Source organism: Pseudophryne corroboree, chromosome 2 (genome assembly GCF_028390025.1).
Source record: "Pseudophryne corroboree isolate aPseCor3 chromosome 2, aPseCor3.hap2, whole genome shotgun sequence".
Lineage (NCBI taxonomy): Eukaryota > Metazoa > Chordata > Amphibia > Anura > Myobatrachidae > Pseudophryne > Pseudophryne corroboree.
This window is the reverse complement of record NC_086445.1, coordinates 688,877,889-688,896,266: the sequence shown is the minus strand read 5'-3', so window position 1 is coordinate 688,896,266 and position 18,378 is coordinate 688,877,889. Positions and strand designations below refer to the sequence as shown.

The following is an 18,378-nucleotide window of genomic DNA, read 5'->3' as shown; positions in this document are numbered from 1 at the left end:
GACCCAGGTATCCTGGCAGGTAGCCTCCCAGACGCGGCTGAAGTGACGCAGTTGAGCTCCCACCTCAAGATGGGTGGGCACAGTCATGCTGAGGCCTTAGTGGAAACAGGACTGGTTGTCTGTTCCTGAGAGCTGGCGCTTGCAGGCTTTCTTGACTTGCCTCTAGTGCGACTAGAGGCATCAGAGGTACCTCTGGCCTTAGATCGAAATCTGTGAGACTGAAAGCACTATACAGATGGCCCCGGGTAGGAGTGTCTCGCCAACGGGGCCCCAGAGTGGAGAAACGTGGATTTCCAAGCCGTAACTTTGGAAATCCATTGTATTCAATTCAACACCAAAGAGCCATTCCCCTGAAAAAGGGAGGGATTCCACACTGCATTTGGATTCCTCGTCCGCTATACACTTACACAACCACAAGGCCCTGCGCGCCGACACTGCCATGGCAAAGATCCTAGCATTAATGTTCCTCATCTCCTTGAGGGAATCACAATGTCCTGAATGTGCTTTAGGAACGTCACCATAGTGACCATGGGCATAGCCCTGGAGAGGCCCTCCTGAATTTGAGTGGCCCATCAATGAACGGCATGGGTCATCCAGCAACCCGCAATGACCGGCCTTTGCGATACACCTGCTGCCATGTAAATAGATTTGAGTGTAGTTTCTATCTTCCTATCCCCAGGATCCTTTATGGTAAAGGAGCCCGGGGCAGGCAGCACCGCCTTTTTGGACAATCGAGAAACTGATACATGAACCCCGCGGGTTGCTCACAAAATTTCCAACCTTCAGGAGCAAATGGGAAAGTGCATAAAAACTTTGACACTTGGAATTTTATTGTCTGGATTTTTCTAGGCCAACTTGAATAGGTCATCTAACTCTGCAGAATCAGGGAAAGTGACATGAGGCTTGTTTTGTGTAAACAAAAACGACTGCTGTGACGCAGTGTCCCTAGAGGGAGCTTTAACGCGTCCCGTATAGCCAGAATTAGAGGGTCAATACCCTGAGCAGAGTCGGTATCCCCACTAACGGGGTCCAAGTCCTCCCCATCCTCCTGTATAGCCTCATCTGTGTCAGATAGTAGAGCAGGCAAACCACGCTTTTGTGGTCCTGCATGAGAGGAGGGGAACTGTGTAACATCTGCCCTAGCAGCGAAACCTGCAACAGCCTGTTGTAGTAGCTGAGTTTTCTGAACATTAGCAGTGAGCTGGGATGACATATCAGACATCATATTTTTCAGAGACCCTAGCCATACAGGCTCTGGACCCTCTCCTCCAGCCCCTTCACAGATTTGTGAAGATTGGCTGCATTGTTCACAAGAAACAGAATCAGATGATACTGGAGAGAATTTAGTGTGATATACACTGTACAGCTTGTGTTTACCCATGTTTCACAGGAAGCACAATAACATACACATACAGACAGTAATATATCTCAAGCCTGCCCTACTGTATTGTGAGAGGAGACACACAGAGAGAAGGACACCAGCACCCCCCCAGCTGCACAGCCCCAGTGAGGCTGACAGCTAACTATCACAGTAAACACTAATGTCTGTCCTGTAGAGGACCCAGATAGTGTACAATAAAGGCTCTCCCCCTTTGCTACACCCTGTATCAGTTTTCCAGCGTGTATTGTGAGGCAGGAAGCGCTGTGTACGCTGTATGTGGCTGTATTAAGCAGAGGAAGGCGCCAAAATGCCTCTGGTCCTGCTCTGAGGTAGCTCCGCCAACTCCAATGGCGCCGGAGCTGCAGTTATTATTTATACTGGCAATGTCTCCTGTTTGCTTAAAAACATCACACAACTGCTAGTTCAAGCGATTGTCAGCCAGTCTACATGGAGGACCCCAGCGGGAAGCCCCCAGGAGGGTCCCGTATGCCACGCCCGCATTCAGCCGCACTTTGAACCGGGGGAGCTCCCTAGCAAGGCTCCCGGTTTGTACTCACCACAGACGTCACCTTCAGGCAGTGTTAGGGGTGTGCGGCGTGCTGCGATTTTGACAGCCAAGGCACAGTGCCCCGCAGGGGAAGCGGCTCTGCACCTCGCAAGGCTGGTGACCGCCCCCACCTAACTCCCACGGTGCAGGTGTGCTGTTGCCCAAACAGCATACCGAAAATAACAAACATTAAAAAGAAATTGAAGAGAACTCTCTGGAGCTCAGAGATGTTCATCCTCTCCTGAGGGCACTTATTTCTAAACTGCCTGTGGAAGGGGACATAGAGGGGAGGAGCCAGCACACCCAGTGAAGAAATTTAAAGTGCACCGGCTACTTTGGACCCCGTCTATATCCCCAGTGTACTAGATTCCCCAATATCCCTTATGGATGCTAGAGAAAAACCCCAGATCAGTGCCTGTTTCAGGGATAATTGAACAGCCCAGGGGGAGGGGAGGGGGTGGGTATGTCAATTAGCCACAGTAAGTTACCGTAGATAACTGAATTCTACCCACAGCATCTTTCCCCCCCAGTGCGGGAGCTGTGAGCTGGAGCAGGAAGCGGTCTGCAGCAGAGGACTGGTATGGCTGGTACCGCCCCCAGGCCATCCGCCCTGTGCGGCCACATACCCCCTCATAGGCCCTGTCCTAATGTGTTGACGATTAAAAATTAACACCACAGTAAATGTCTGTGGCTAGGCTGAGCTCTCAATTTCTCCCCAATTATACTCTATTAGCATAATGGGGGGGAATCCAATTGTTTCTCCCAGCAGACACCACTAGATGGCACCAAACGGAGTAATTCAGTTGTTGCTCTGTTTGGGCACTCTGAGCCGCGGGACGACACATTTCAGCTTGCAGCCCCCTGTGCTGGCAAGCAGAAATGTGAGAAAAGTGACCCGTTTGGGTGCCCAAAAGAGGCACTTTAGCGATCGGACCCATTAGTTTAGTTGGGTTTAGCTGCTTTATGCAGCCACTCCCAACACTAATGGGTGCAATCGGCGCATTACAAGGCATCAATTGAATATCGCCCCTTCGATTTTCCGTCACTTTAGATGGAATATTGGGCGGCTATAACAATTGAATTCCCCCAAATGAGTCACCTTCAGAAATCTTTTTTTTAATCAAAGTATTTTGTTGTGGAATGCAAAGCAGAGTGAAGATAAAACACAGGCAATTAGGAGACTTTTCAAAAACAGTTTGGTGTAACACATTTCCTAATCTAATGTTTGGAACATTAATCTCCATAAATTAACTTTAAAGTGCAATATTTAGCAGTCTATGGGGTATATTCAATTGAAGTCGAAAACTGCAGTCTATCAAAAAGACGGCAGTTTTCGACTTTTTAAGATCGAATCCAGATTCGACCTATTCAATATTTTGCTAAATTTTTCGACAAGTCGATAAATTCGACCTTTCGAAAAGCACGTGGATCGGCGGAATAGCTGCCTATCCACGTGTTGATGTCGAAAACGGGGCCAAATCCGACAGGTTTTGGCCCCCTTTTCAACCATCTCAATCCGACATCAAAATGATGTCGGAATGAGATGCGACCCAGAGGAGGCGAGGGGGGGGGGGGGGGGGGGGGAAGCTGCAGGGAGACGGGGCGGGCATACAGGGAGATCAGCACTACAGTAGCGCTGCAGCTGGATGTCACTCACCCGCCTGACCTCACGGCAGCTTCCACCCGGCACAGCACGCTGCTGGAGCTGGGTGGAAGCTGCAGTGAGGTCGGGCGGCTGAGTGACATCCTGCTGCAGCATCTCCCTGTATGCCCGCCGGCTGTCCCCCCGCGGCTCGCCCCCCTTCTGCTCCTCTGCATCCCATCTAAATTCGACTTGAAAAAGTCGAATTTAAGATGGGATTGAATAGGCGTTGTCGGATCCATTCCGACAAATACATGTCGGAATGGATCCGACTTTAATTGAATATACCCCTATAAGATGCTAGAGTCACATGCATGCAAACAAACAGTCTGTTGAGAAATGTAACCACATGTGAACATAGCAACTAAAAAGGACACTAACTTGTTTCAAGGGGCGGTCTAACCCATCCGAAGACAGCCTGACCTTTTCTAACCCCACTGGGTTATGTGGCCGGCTCCCAACACTGTAATTTCGTGGGCGCCTGACTGTATCAGAGCTGGAAAGAGGGGTGAAGCTGTTTCTTCTAATCCGCATCTGTGTTTGGTTCACATCACAGGTACCCTAAAAGCATTTGAAAATAACAGAATATATTCAGGGACACTATTGGAAATTTTGTTTGTACAGCCTACATTTTTGATGCTCCTCTGCATTAAAAGGTTAATTACAAACAAGGTTGCATTATCACAAACAGACACTTTAAAAATGAACAATATAAAAAAACAATACGGCAATTGTGTAAAACTAGAGCGTATTATGAATACAATGAGCTTTGGATTTCTCAATGTTGATAGTAAATTCTGTATAAATTTTTATATATACTCCGCGCTATATGTACACTGTAACAGATAAAACTATAGTGTGCAGTCTGTCATATAGAATGATTGACTCAGTAGAACTGTACGGATGAATATCAATAAATTCTTTACCCAATAATAGTTAAAAAATAACACATTACAAACAACACAAGCAGCATATACTTAATAATAATTGATCAGTTGTAATACCAATTAGTATAGCATACAATATGATGAGATTTCTTTGTTATAATACCATATAAAATACAATTACACTGGCGTCCCAGTGTTTGATAAAAAAAGTCCCGCAAGGATTAATTACAGCCTTGTTAGAGATGAATTTAAATGTGTAAAGACGTATAATTACCCATGTGCTGGTTCCTGAAAGTATAGATGTACAGGGTCCGTTTAAAAGTCAATGCACATGTACGGGTAACGTTAATAGAGCTATTTCAAGCTGTTTTGAAATTTACCGTGTATTAGGCACGGCTGCGCTCCAGGTACTTGGAGACTCTTGATAATCTTTGAATAGGACTCCACAGGCTCGCTTCCTCGTCACGGGTGTTAGACCTCTCTGCGGAGGCCAGCAGCATTCACTCGGTGCGGGTGAGCGGAGTACCGGACGTCTGCAGCACAGCACGGACAGCTGGAGTGTAGAAAGTGGACGCCCACTTTCTACACTCCAGCTGTTCGGCATTACCCGCTGACTGATCCTGCTAACGGCTTCTCACAGCCACAATCCACTACGGTCTGATAGACGCCGGGCGCTGCAGCCGGCGGTCTTCAACAGGAGCACTGACATCGATCTCCGTGCTGTGCTGCAGACGTCCGGTACTCCGCTCACCCGCACCGAGTGAATGCTGCTGGCCTCCGCAGAGAGGTCTAACACCCGTGACGAGGAAGCGAGCCTGTGGAGTCCTATTCAAAGATTATCAAGAGTCTCCAAGTACCTGGAGCGCAGCCGTGCCTAATACACGGTAAATTTCAAAACAGCTTGAAATAGCTCTATTAACGTTACCCGTACATGTGCATTGACTTTTAAACGGACCCTGTACATCTATACTTTCAGGAACCAGCACATGGGTAATTATACGTCTTTACACATTTAAATTCATCTCTAACAAGGCTGTAATTAATCCTTGCGGGACTTTTTTTTATCAAACACTGGGACGCCAGTGTAATTGTATTTTATATGGTATTATAACAAAGAAATCTCATCATATTGTATGCTATACTAATTGGTATTACAACTGATCAATTATTATTAAGTATATGCTGCTTGTGTTGTTTGTAATGTGTTATTTTTTAACTATTATTGGATAAAGAATTTATTGATATTCATCCGTACAGTTCTACTGAGTCAATCATTCTATATGACAGACTGCACACTATAGTTTTATCTGTTACAGTGTACATATACAGTAGCGCGGAGTATATATAAAAAAAATTTCTTGTTCCTTTAAAGTTGGCAACCTAGCTAGTTGCCGTACTCAGCTGCTTTTGATACACAATTAATTAATTCCTTTGATAATTAGCGCCGGAAGAATATCAGATAGGGACAGTTGTCCTGTTCTGTTTGTTCCTTGAAATCTTCTTTTTAGTAAATTCTGTATAAGCTACTTTTCATACCTTACAAAGTATTCAGTGTGGGTACAAACTCCATTTTGTTCCACATAGAAATTTAGGCAGTGTGTGTGTGTGTGTGTGTGTGTGTGTGTGTGTGTGTGTGTGTGTGTGTGTGTGTATAAACAAATGTGTATAATACAAATGAAGCAGCACTCAGAGGCTTAAATCCAGGTGAAAAAAAGTGTAATAAAAGTGACTGTTAGTACATCTCTTTTTTTCAACTGAATTCAAGCTTCTGAGCGCTGCTTCATTTGTTTGCGTGTATTTATTTCTTATATTATACACACACACACACATATATATATATATATATATATATATATATATATATATATATATATATATATATATATATAGTAAGAATTTACTCACCGGTAATTCTATTTCTCGTAGTCCGTAGTGGATGCTGGGAACTCCGTAAGGACCATGGGGAATAGACGGCTCCGCAGGAGACTGGGCACATCTAAAGAAAGATTTAGGACTATCTGGTGTGCACTGGCTCCTCCCCCTATGACCCTCCTCCAAGCCTCAGTTAGGAACTGTGCCTGGAAGAGCTGACACAATAAGGAAGGATTTTTGAATCCCGGGTAAGACTCATACCAGCCACACCAATCACACCATATAACTCGTGATAGGAACCCCGGTTAACAGTATGATAACAAATGGAGCCTCTGAAGAGATGGCTCACAACAAAACCCGATTTTTGTAACAATAACTATGTACAGGTATTGCAGACAATCCGCACTTGGGATGGGCGCCCAGCATCCACTACGGACTACGAGAAATAGAATTACCGGTGAGTAAATTCTTATTTTCTCTGACGTCCTAGTGGATGCTGGGAACTCCGTAAGGACCATGGGGATTATACCAAAGCTCCCAAACGGGCGGGAGAGTGCGGACGACTCTGCAACACCGAATGAGAGAACTCCAGGTCCTCCTCAGCCAGGGTATCAAATTTGTAGAATTTTGCAAACGTGTTTGCCCCTGACCAAGTAGCAGCTCGGCAAAGTTGTAAAGCCGAGACCCCTCGGGCAGCCGCCCAAGATGAGCCCACCTTCCTTGTGGAATGGGCTTTTACAGATTTAGGCTGCGGTAGTCCCACCGCAGAATGCGCCAGCTGAATAGTGCTACAAATCCAGCGCGCGATAGTCTGCTTAGAAGCAGGAGCACCCAGTTTGTTGGGTGCATACAGGATAAACAGCGAGTCAGTTTTCCTGACTCCAGCCGTCCTGGAAACATAAATTTTCAGGGCCCTGACTACGTCCAGTAACTTGGAATCCTCCAAGTTCCCAGTAGCCGCAGGCACCACAATAGGCTGGTTCAAGTGAAACGCTGATACCACCTTCGGGAGAAACTGAGGACGAGTCCTCAATTCTGCCCTATCCATATGGAAAATCAGATAAGGGCTATTACAAGACAAAGTCGCCAATTCTGAAACCCGCCTGGCCGACGCCAAGGCCAACAGCATGACCACTTTCCACGTGAGATATTTTAATTCCACAGTCTTAAGTGGTTCGAACCAATGTGATTTCAGGAATGCCAAAACCACATTGAGATCCCAAGGTGCCACTGGGGGCACAAAAGGAGTCTGAATATGCAGTACTCCTTTGACAAAAAAGTCTGAACTTCGGGCAGTGAAGCCAGTTCTTTTTGGAAAAAAATCGACAGAGCCGAAATCTAGACCTTTATGGACCCCAATTTGAGGCCCAACGTCACCCCTGCTTGCAGGAAGTGCAGGAATCGACCCAGTTGAAATTCCTCCGTCGGGGCCTTCATGGCCTCACACCAAGCAACATATTTTCGCCAAATGCGGTGATAATGTCTTGCGGTGACATCCTTCCTGGCCTTGATCAGGGTAGGGATGACTTCCTCCGGAATACCCTTTTCCTTCAGGATCCGGTGTTCAACCGCCATGCCATCAAACGCAGCCGCGGTAAGTCTTGGAACAGACAGGGTCCCTGCTGCAGCAGGTCTTGTCTGAGCGGCAGAGGCCAAGGGTCCTCTGTAAGCATCTCTTGAAGTTCCGGGTACCAAGCTCTTCTTGGCCAATCCGGAACCACGAGTATGGTTTTCACTCCTCGCCTTCTTATTATTCTCAGTACCGTGGGTATGAGAGGTAGAGGAGGAAACACATAAACCGACTGGTACACCCATGGTGTCACTAGAGCGTCCACCGCTATCGCCTGAGGGTCTCTTGACCGGGCGCAATATCTTTTCAACTTCTTGTTGAGGCGGGACGCCATCATGTCTACCTATTGTTTTTCCCACCGGTTGACCAGCATTTGGAAGACTTCTGGATGAAGTCCCCATTCTCCCGGGTGGAGGTTGTGCCTGCTGAGGAAGTCTGCTTCCCAGTTGTCCACTCCCGGAATGAACACTGCCGTCAGTGCTAACACATGATTCTCTGCCCATCTGAGAATCCGTGTGGCTTCTGCCATCGCCATCCTGCTTCTCGTGCCGCCCTGTCTGTTTACATGGGCGACCGCCGTGATGTTGTCTGACTGGATCAGTACCGGCTGGTTTTGAAGCAGGGGTCTTGCCTGGCTTAGGGCATTGTAAATGGCCCTTAGCTCCAGGATATTTATGTGAAGAGAAATCTCCTGATTTGACCACAGTCCTTGGAAATTTTTTCCCTTTGTGACCGCCCCCCAGCCCCGAAGGCTGGCATCCGTGGTCACCAGGACCCAGTCCTGTATTCCGAATCTGCGGCCCTCTAGTAGATGAGTACTCTGCAGCCACCACAGCAGCGATACCCTGGTTCTGGCCGATAGGGTTATCCGCTGTTGCATCTGGAGATGGGACCCGGACCATTTGTCCAACAGGTCCCACTGGAACGTCCTTGCGTGGAACCTTCCGAATGGAATTGCTTCGTACGAAGCTACCATTTTTCCCAGGACTCGTGTGCATTGATGTACCAACACTTTTCCTGGTTTTAGGATGTCTCTGACCAGAGATGACAATTCCTCGGCTTTTTCCAGTGGAAGAAACACTCTTTTCTGGTCTGTGTCCAGAATCATTCCCAGGAACAGAAGACGTGTCGTCGGGACCAGCTGTGACTTTGGAATGTTTAGAATCCAGCCGTGCTGTTGTAGCACTTCCTGAGAAAGTGCCACCCCCACTATCAACTGTTCTTTGGACCTCGCCTTTATCAGGAGATAGTCCAAGTACGGGATAATTAAAACTCCCTTCTTGCGAAGGAGTATCATCATTTCGGCCATTACCTTGGTAAAGACCCTCGGTGCCGTGGATAACCCAAACGGCAGCATCTGGAACTGATAGTGACAGTCCTGTACCACAAATCTGAGGTACTCCTGGTGCGGAGGGTAAATGGGGACATGCAGGTACGCATCCTTGATGTCCAGGGATACCATGTAATCCCCCTCCTCCAGGCTCGCAATAACCGCCCTGAGCGATTCCATCTTGAACTTGAACCTTTTGATATAAGTGTTCAAGGCTTTTAAATTTAAGATGGGTCTCACCGAACCGCCCGGTTTCGGTACCAGAAACATTGTGGAGTAGTAACCCTTTCCTTGCTGAAGGAGGGGTACCTTGACGATCACTTTCTGTGAATACAGTTTTTGAATAGCCACCAACACTGCCTCCCTGGCAGAGGGAGTTGCCGGCAAGGCAGATTTTAGGAAACGGCGGGGGGGAGACGTCTCGAATTCCAGCCTGTACCCCTGAGATACTACTTGAAGGACCCAGGGATCCACTTGTGAGAGAGCCCACTGTGTGCTGAAAAACCTGAGACGTGCCCCCACCGTTCCCGATTCCGCCTGAGCAGCCCCAGCGTCATGCTGTGGACTTACCGGACGCAGGGGAGGACTTCTGCTCCTGGGAACTAGCTGTGTGCTGCAGCTTTTTCCCCCTTCCTCTGCCCCTCGGCAGAAAGGATGAGCCTCTAGCCCGCTTATTTTTCTGGGGCCGAAAAGACTGTACCGGATAATACGGTGCTTTCTTTTGCTGAGGGGTAGCCTGTGGCAAAAAAATCGATTTCCCAGCAGTAGCTGTGGAAACGAGGTCTGAAAGACCTTCCCCAAAAAGTTCCACCCCTTTATAGGGTAAAACTTCCATGTGCCGCTTGGAGTCGGCATCACCTGACCATTGCCTAGTCCATAACCCCCGTCTGGCGGCAATGGACATAGCGCTTATTTTTGATGCCAGCCGGCAAATATCCCTCTGTGTATCCGCATGCTCCGGATACTAGTCACAGTGAGAGAGTGGCAGACGGAGCTCATGCACTTTACTTCACCTAATTCCAGTATGATACCTTTACCAAACCGGTTTATCCAATAGCAAGAATATCACTACTATATAGAATAAAGGAAAACATTCATTTTGGAACTGTTTCTAAAGTGCTATATATTTTTTAAAAAATTTGCATATCAAATTATCAGCCACCATTAATCACACCAGACTGATGGATCATTGGTTCTAACAAAGAACGTATACCGAATATTGCATCATTTACTAGTGCACTAGTACTGTGGGACTATTATATATCATATGCCGAGTGTGGATTCTTTGTTGAATTGAATATATTATTACTTCTAACTAATGTCACTTTTTAACTGATTGTGATTTAACTTATTTTATGAATAAATTTGTTCAAATGTACATGTAGTCTGCTTGCGCTCTCTCTTCTTCTTTTTTTCTTCCAATTGTTTAGGGTGTGAGAATACCCTTTTCCCTTGAGAGCAGCAGGCAGCATTTTCAACCTAGGCTCAGTAGGGCGCTTTTTCTTTGTTTTTTCTTCCATTATTGCTTATTAGCATTAAGGCAGCCTATCTGAACCACGGTTGACGTTTTGTGTGTATTAATTTTAAATTGGATTGAAATAACACTTTGTTCTCTGCTAATCGTTATTTATTATTATTTTTACATGCATTGGTCTATTAATTATGCCTGTTTTGAGATGTATGGCGGAACGCCTTGAGAGGAGACAGCATTATATGTCTGAAGAGACTAGTCATAAGGAACAGTTTTCCACAGATAGCTGTGACATGTTTGGTCTCTTCAATGAATTAGAGGATTTGTTCATTGCAGAGACCAGACATTGGTGGGATAAAGTTACATTACAGAAGTATTTGGATAAAACCATGATACCGAGAGGTCTGAGATTATTTAAATCCTGTTCGTTTCAAGATGATCCTGAGTTTTTAACTGAATGGAATGAAACTCTGGACAGTTGTTCACGGAATCTGATGAAGCTTCTTATTAAACATAGAGAACACAAAATGCAAATTATCCAGGTTAATATAGAGAAAATACAAGAAGCCCTACTGATCCACTCAAATCATCCAGATTTTGAGGGAAAGGACCAGAGGGTGAATAAGAAGGTTCAGGATTTTGAGAAAACTCTTATCTCTTTGAAACATAAAAAATTGAATCGAGATAGAGAGGATTACAATAGGGATCAAGTACGAACATACAATAAGAGAGATCGCACTCCATCAGAAAAGAGGCGGTCGAGTATATCTTCCCCTAGATTCCAAGGGAGACACAATGATAGGAATAGAAGTAGGTTCAATTCATATAGAGATTCTAGGGAGGTACAGAAACAATTTTATTCAGGTAATAGGAATTATCCTAATAAGCCTCAGAGACAGCGATTTCAAAGACAGAGACCTGACAGTAGAGATACATGGAGGGATGAGAACTACAGAAATAGATATGAGGTTCTAAGGACCAAGGATTCGACTCCTCCGAGTAACACAGGTGTAAGAGAAGATCGTCCCATTAAGTCATCAAAGGTGAATTTTTTGGAGAGACGCCATCACTCACCGGGGGACCCACAGAACAACTCGTGGGAAAACCAAAGAGTGATGCTTACTCCAAAAAGAAGAAGAGAGGAAGAGCTAGAGGCTGCAGGGGAGGAATCAAGAATACCTACAAAAAACGTAAGAAGGTTCTAAGTACCAAAAGTATATTTAATCTTTCTAAAAAAATCTTGACACCAGCTGAAATCTCTTTATTAAATAAGGGCTTAAAATTTGCCCCAGAAGAAAAACCGAACCTCTTTATGCTTTTTGTTGATCTAAACAGATTTGTACGTACTCTGACTAGAAAGAGATATTTTATAAAAAAATCACTACACAAACAGAATATCAATGGGTCACCAATCTGCTTAGACAGACAAGATGATGCTTGTCTTGGGATTTTAGAATCACTTTTAGGTGAAAATGAGGAGATAGATAACACCAAAGAGGCCACTAGACCAAGAAAGGTATATGACATTAATGGAATAGATTCAAAGAAATTCAAAATACCATCTGAATTTTACCCTCTTCAGTATAGAGGTCCTTTTATTGAAGGCTTCTACACTACAACTATGAGGGAGTTCAGAGAGTTATGCACCAGACAGGATACTTTAGCCCTGAGAGATAATCTGTCAAGATCTGAGAGAATGGCCCTCAAAAGACTCATTAATGATAAAGAGATCATTATAAAACAAGCCGATAAAGGCGGAGGTTTAGTTATCCAGAATCTTGAGGATTACCTCTCTGAGGCTTATAGACAGCTCAATGACAATACCTTTTATAGAAAAATCTCAAGAGATCCCACAGGTATCTATCAGGATGAACTTAGGCCCTTATTGGAGATGGCATTAGACGAGGGAAACATCAATAAGGAAACATTTCTCTTTTTGATGGTTAAATACCCCATTATTTCCATCTATTACCACATGCCAAAGGTACATAAGTCAATAATTTCTCCTCCGGGGCGTCCAATTATTTCAGGGGTGGGATCCCTGACATCTAATCTATCGGCTTTTGTAGATGCACATCTACAGAAATATGTTCAGGCTCTTCCTTCCTTTATCAGGGACACTACACATTTCCTCCAAAAATTAGATGGTATATGTTGGAAGGATTCATATATATTACTAACATATGATGTAGAATCCCTTTATACCAATATAACACATGATTTGGGTCTTCTTGCAGTTAATCATTATCTATACCACGACACTGAGGTGGATATTTCTTTTCGCACTTTTATTTTATCAGCCATAAGGTTTATTTTGGAGCACAACTATTTTTCTTTTGATTCACAGTTCTATTTACAGGTCAAGGGCACTGCCATGGGGACCAGGTTCGCACCGAGTTTTGCCAACCTTTTTTTAGGTTGGTTTGAGGAGTCTAACATCTGGGGTGGTGATCTCGGTGCGGGCCTGGTCCTCTATGGAAGATACATAGATGATTTGTTTTTTATTTGGGATGAGGATGTTTCACCCTTTTCACATCTTACTGGCTGTTTAAACTCAAACACAATAGGTTTGAAATTCACCAACACTTCGAGCAAAGTATCTATTAATTATCTTGATATCACGGTTACAATTCAAGATAATGCTATTCTCACCTCCACATATATTAAAGATGTGGATTGTAACAATTTTTTACACTTTGCAAGTAGTCACTATAAACCATGGAGATTAAACATACCCAAAGGACAGTTTCAGCGGTTACGTAGAAACTGCTCTATAGAAGAGGCCTTTAACAAACAAGCAGAAGTTATGTATACTGCATTTATGAAACAGGGATATCCTAAACATATTTTAGATATGGCCCTTACAGAGACTAAACTGAAATCAAGAGCCACACTGATTCATTCAACAGTCAGTAAATATAGACAAGGAGGGAGTGACAAGTCACTGTCCTTTATTACACAATATAATACAGCTGCAAGGGATATTAAAAAGATAATTACAAAAAATTCTGCCATTCTGAAATCAGACAAATTGCTAGAAACAACATTAACTGGAAGGAATTTGGTTATATTCAGAAAAGCTAATTCTTTAAAGCAGAAATTAGCACCTAGTCTATTCAAAAGAGGACCGAAAGAAGTTACAGGAAGTACCTTGAGACTTCCTCCGAAACCGAATGGGTTTTTTAAGTGTGGTAAGGATAGATGTGTAACCTGCCTCTTTGCAGATAATAAATGTACTAAGATCAAGTCCCATAGTAGATCAGATGAATTCGAGATCAGGGGTTTTATGAATTGCAGGACTAATTATGTGATATATGTTATCCAATGTAGGTGCGGCATACAATATGTAGGCCGCACAATCCGTCCCCTGCATGAAAGGTTCATGGAACATAAGAGGAATATTACAAAGAACATTAAGACCCATAGCCTGTCAAGTCATGTCTCTGGATGTCAGAAAGGTAACCTAAGTGGTTTGACCATTAGAGCGGTCGAACACATCGGAGCCACAGTGAGAGGAGGAGATAGGTACAGAAGACTCTGCATGCGCGAAGCCTTCTGGATATTTCAGTTACATACCCTGAGCCCACATGGTCTTAATGACACTGTGGAGCTCAATACTGTCTAGCTGTTATCAAAGGTTTTAGTCATTAAAAGTACTGGGAAATCCTGATATTAGTTAGGTTTTGTCAATTTATTGTTTTTTCAATGGTGTCTGTTGGTCTGAGTGGGCTGTGGGGCGTCTGCCCCTCAGGGCAGATTGAGTTTAAATATATCTCTCTGCCCCTGTGGGGTACATGCTCATCAGCCCAATCAGTACCAACCACTTATTATTGCAATATTTTAATATTATTTCAATATAATATACTAGTGTATATTATTTATTATATTATGTTAATTTATTAATTCACTAATATATTTTGTTAAGTACTATGAAGATCTCAGTTTAAGATCTATACTTCTGTTTATTTTATTTTATTTATTATTATATTATTATTATATTATTGTATGTATTAATTTGTTTGAGGAGATTGAATTTCTTCTTGTGTCCCTGCTTTGGAGTATTATTTGAATAGGATTTCAGTGAATAAGATACAGATTTATATGTTGTCCCCTGATTTGACTTTATATACTAATTTGGAGTTTAACCTTTGTAGGTGCACATGTGGTGCGCTATAAAATACATACGTATGTGTGTCTATATATATATATATATATATTATATGTATGTATGTATGGTCCACACATTCATGTATTAACTATTCTACTGTCTCTTTCTTCGCTGTGAACACATATGGATATGAAGCTAATTAATTAATTTACTTTAAGCTACATCTGATGTAGCCACAAAGTATAATTGATGGAGTTGTTAAAAGTTTAAAATCAAAAATTAAGAATGACAGACAACCAAGTAATAGATTTGCAGAGAACAAATGTTTTTCTATTTATTTATTTTTATATATTTGTTTTATGTTTCTTAATTGATGTATTATTAGGTAGATTTCTGGTGATTTCATACACACATACTCCTGAGAATGAATGTGACAGGAGCTCTACAGGTGCTTATACTAATGATTTAATTGGTTTCCCTTTAAATATGGAGACCTAGGAGAGCACAATTACTTCAACCCTCTGAGGAAACGACCAGTGTTGTCGGTCGAGAAACGCGTCAGGGCTCAAAGGATCCAGGCACTCGTCAGTCCTACGAGTTTATTTATTCTATACCCTCAATCTCTGCCAGAATTGATTGACCAGCTCCGTAGCCACCTGCATTGGTCCCGCTTGCTATACGGGGACCGTGGCTTTCATTTGATTCATTCTACAGTGCTCAAATCATCTGGAGCACCAGCGATCCGTTTTGGAGGCGGCAGTGAAAGAGATATCCTGCCATACTGGTCCGGCAGGAGAACGGGAGGTCGAGCCGCTAGAAAGAGCGGCGCCCGGTTCATGGTCAGTACCGCTGGGACATCTGTGGAAGCGGTAAGCAATTCAGCTCCGGATACTAGTCACAGTGAGAGAGTGACAGACGGAGCTCATGCACTTTACTTCACCTAATTCCAGTATGATACCTTTACCAAACCGGTTTATCCAATAGCAAGAATATCACTACTATATAGAATAAAGGAAAACATTCATTTTGGAACTGTTTCTAAAGTGCTATATATTTTTTTAAAAATTTGCATATCAAATTATCAGCCACCATTAAATCACACCAGACTGATGGATCATTGGTTCTAACAAAGAACGTATACCGAATATTGCATCATTTACTAGTGCACTAGTACTGTGGGACTATTATATATCATATGCCGAGTGTGGATTCTTTGTTGAATTGAATATATTATTAGTTCTAACTAATGTCACTTTTTAACCGATTGTGATTTAACTTATTTTATGAATAAATTTGTTCAAATGTACATGTAGTCTGCTTGCGCTCTCTCTTCTTCTTTTTTTCACGCATGTATAAGACCGCGTCTTTTATATGGTCAATCGTTAGCAAAATATTGTCCCTATCCATGGTATCAATGTTTTCCGACAGGGAGTCTGACCACGCAGCAGCAGCACTGCACATCCAAGCTGATGCAATAGCGGGTCTCAATATAATGCCAGTGTGTGTGTATATAGCTTTTAGGGTACTTTCCAGCTTTCTATCATTATCTACCCTAGGGGGTGTTTCCCAGCGTGACCTATCCTCTGGCGGGAAAGGGTACGCAGCCATTAACCGTTTAGAAATGATCAATTTCTTATTTGGGGAAGTCCACGCTTCCTCACACACCTCATTTAATTCGTCAGATGCAGGAAAAACTACTGGCAGTTTTTTCTCACCAAACATAATACCCTTTTTTGTGGTACCTGGGGTATCATCAGAAATGTGTAATACATTTTTCATAGCCTCAATCATATAACGGGTGGATCTATTGGAGGGTACACTCGTCTCATCATCGTCGACACTGGAGTCGGCATCCGTGTCGACATCTGTATCTGTCATCTGAGGTAGCGGGCGTTTTATAGCCCCTGATGACATTTGAGACGCTTGGACAGGCACAAGCTGAGTAGCCGGCTGTCCTATGTCGTCAAACCTTTTATGTAAGGAGCTGAAACTGTCACGTAATTCCTTCCATAAGTCCATCCACACTGGTGTCGACCCCGCAGGGGGTGACATCACATTCACAGGCATTTGCTCCGCCTCCACATCATTATCCTCATCATACATGTCGACACAGCAGTACCGACACACAGCAGACACACAGGGAATGCTCTTACAGAGGACAGGACCCCACAAAGCCCTTTGGGGAGACAGAGGGAGAGTATGCCAGCACACACCAGGGCGCTATATAACACAGGGATATCACTATACAGAGTGTTTTCCCCTATAGCTGCCTATAATATATATATACTGTGCCTAAATTGTGCCCCCCCTCTCTTTTTTACTGTAGTGCAGGACTGCAGGGGAGAGCCAGGGAGCTTCCTTCCAGCGAAGCTGTGAGGGAATAATGGCGCCAGTGTGCTGAGGGAGTTGGCTCCGCCCCTTTTTCGGCGGGCTTTCTCCCGCTATTTTATCGTTTCTGGCAGGGGTTAATATACACCTATATAGCCTCTGGGGCTGTATATGGTGTTAGTTTTGCCAGCCAAGGTGTTATTATTGCTGCTCAGGGCGCCCCCCCCAGCGCCCTGCACCCATCAGTGACCGCAGTGTGTGGTGTGCATGAGGAGCAATGGCGCACAGCCGCAGTGCTGTGCGCTACCTTGGAGAAGACAGAAGTCTTCAGCCGCCGATTTTACGGTCTTGTTTCTGGCTCTGTAAGGGGGACGGCGGCGCGGCTCCGGGAACGGACGACGAGGTCGGGTCCTGTGTTCGATCCCTCTGGAGCTAATGGTGTCCAGTAGCCTAAGAAGCCCAAGCTACCACCACTTAGGTAGGTTCGCTTCTTCTCCCCTTAGTCCCTCGTTGCAGTGAGCCTGTTGCCAGCAGGTCTCACTGAAAATAAAAAACCTAAACTATACTTTCTTCTAGGAGCTCAGGAGAGCCCCTAGTGTGCATCCAGCTCAGCCGGGCACAGAAATCTAACTGAGGCTTGGAGGAGGGTCATAGGGGGAGGAGCCAGTGCACACCAGATAGTCCTAAATCTTTCTTTAGATGTGCCCAGTCTCCTGCGGAGCCGTCTATTCCCCATGGTCCTTACGGAGTTCCCAGCATCCACTAGGACGTCAGAGAAATACCGTATTTGCTGGCGTATAAGACGACTTTTTGGCCCTGCAAAACATTCCACCAAGTGGGGGGGTCGTCTTATACGCCGGGGGTCGTCTTATACGCCGGGGGTCGTATTATACGTTGTATACGCCGCAGTGCCTCCCGATGCACTGCGGCCGCGGCGGGTCATCAGCGTGGCTACAGCGATACAGGGGTGCCAGCCTTTTCAGCGTGACTGGCCCGTTCTGCTCGGGAAGCAGCGTCGCTCCGGCCCGCCCCTTGCGGTCATAATATAGTAATGTCACTTGGTATCAATAGACTGCTGCTAGTGACAGGGAGGGCAGACAGGGAGCAGGGACCAATCCAATCAGGCTTTGTATACAGCCAACCACAGTACTGCACCGTTGTACAGTACAATACAATACAGCATAGAAAAAGTCCAGCCGTCAAACGCCTATCAACCCTATCATGGCACCAGCAAAAAGAAAG

The 18,378-nt window shown here is 44.5% G+C and overlaps 1 protein-coding gene across 4 annotated transcripts in view; it reads right to left on the bottom strand.

Annotated features, from left to right (window-relative positions):
* PFKFB2 (6-phosphofructo-2-kinase/fructose-2,6-biphosphatase 2) overlaps positions 1 to 18,378 on the bottom strand; it is a 248,721-nt gene that overhangs the window by 32,704 nt on the left and 197,639 nt on the right. For all 4 annotated transcript variants that reach the window (XM_063955191.1, XM_063955189.1, XM_063955188.1 and 1 more), the window contains one exon: positions 3,952 to 4,131. In XM_063955191.1, the coding sequence (XP_063811261.1) occupies positions 3,952 to 4,131 (180 nt within the window). The remainder of the gene's footprint in view (positions 1 to 3,951; positions 4,132 to 18,378) is intronic.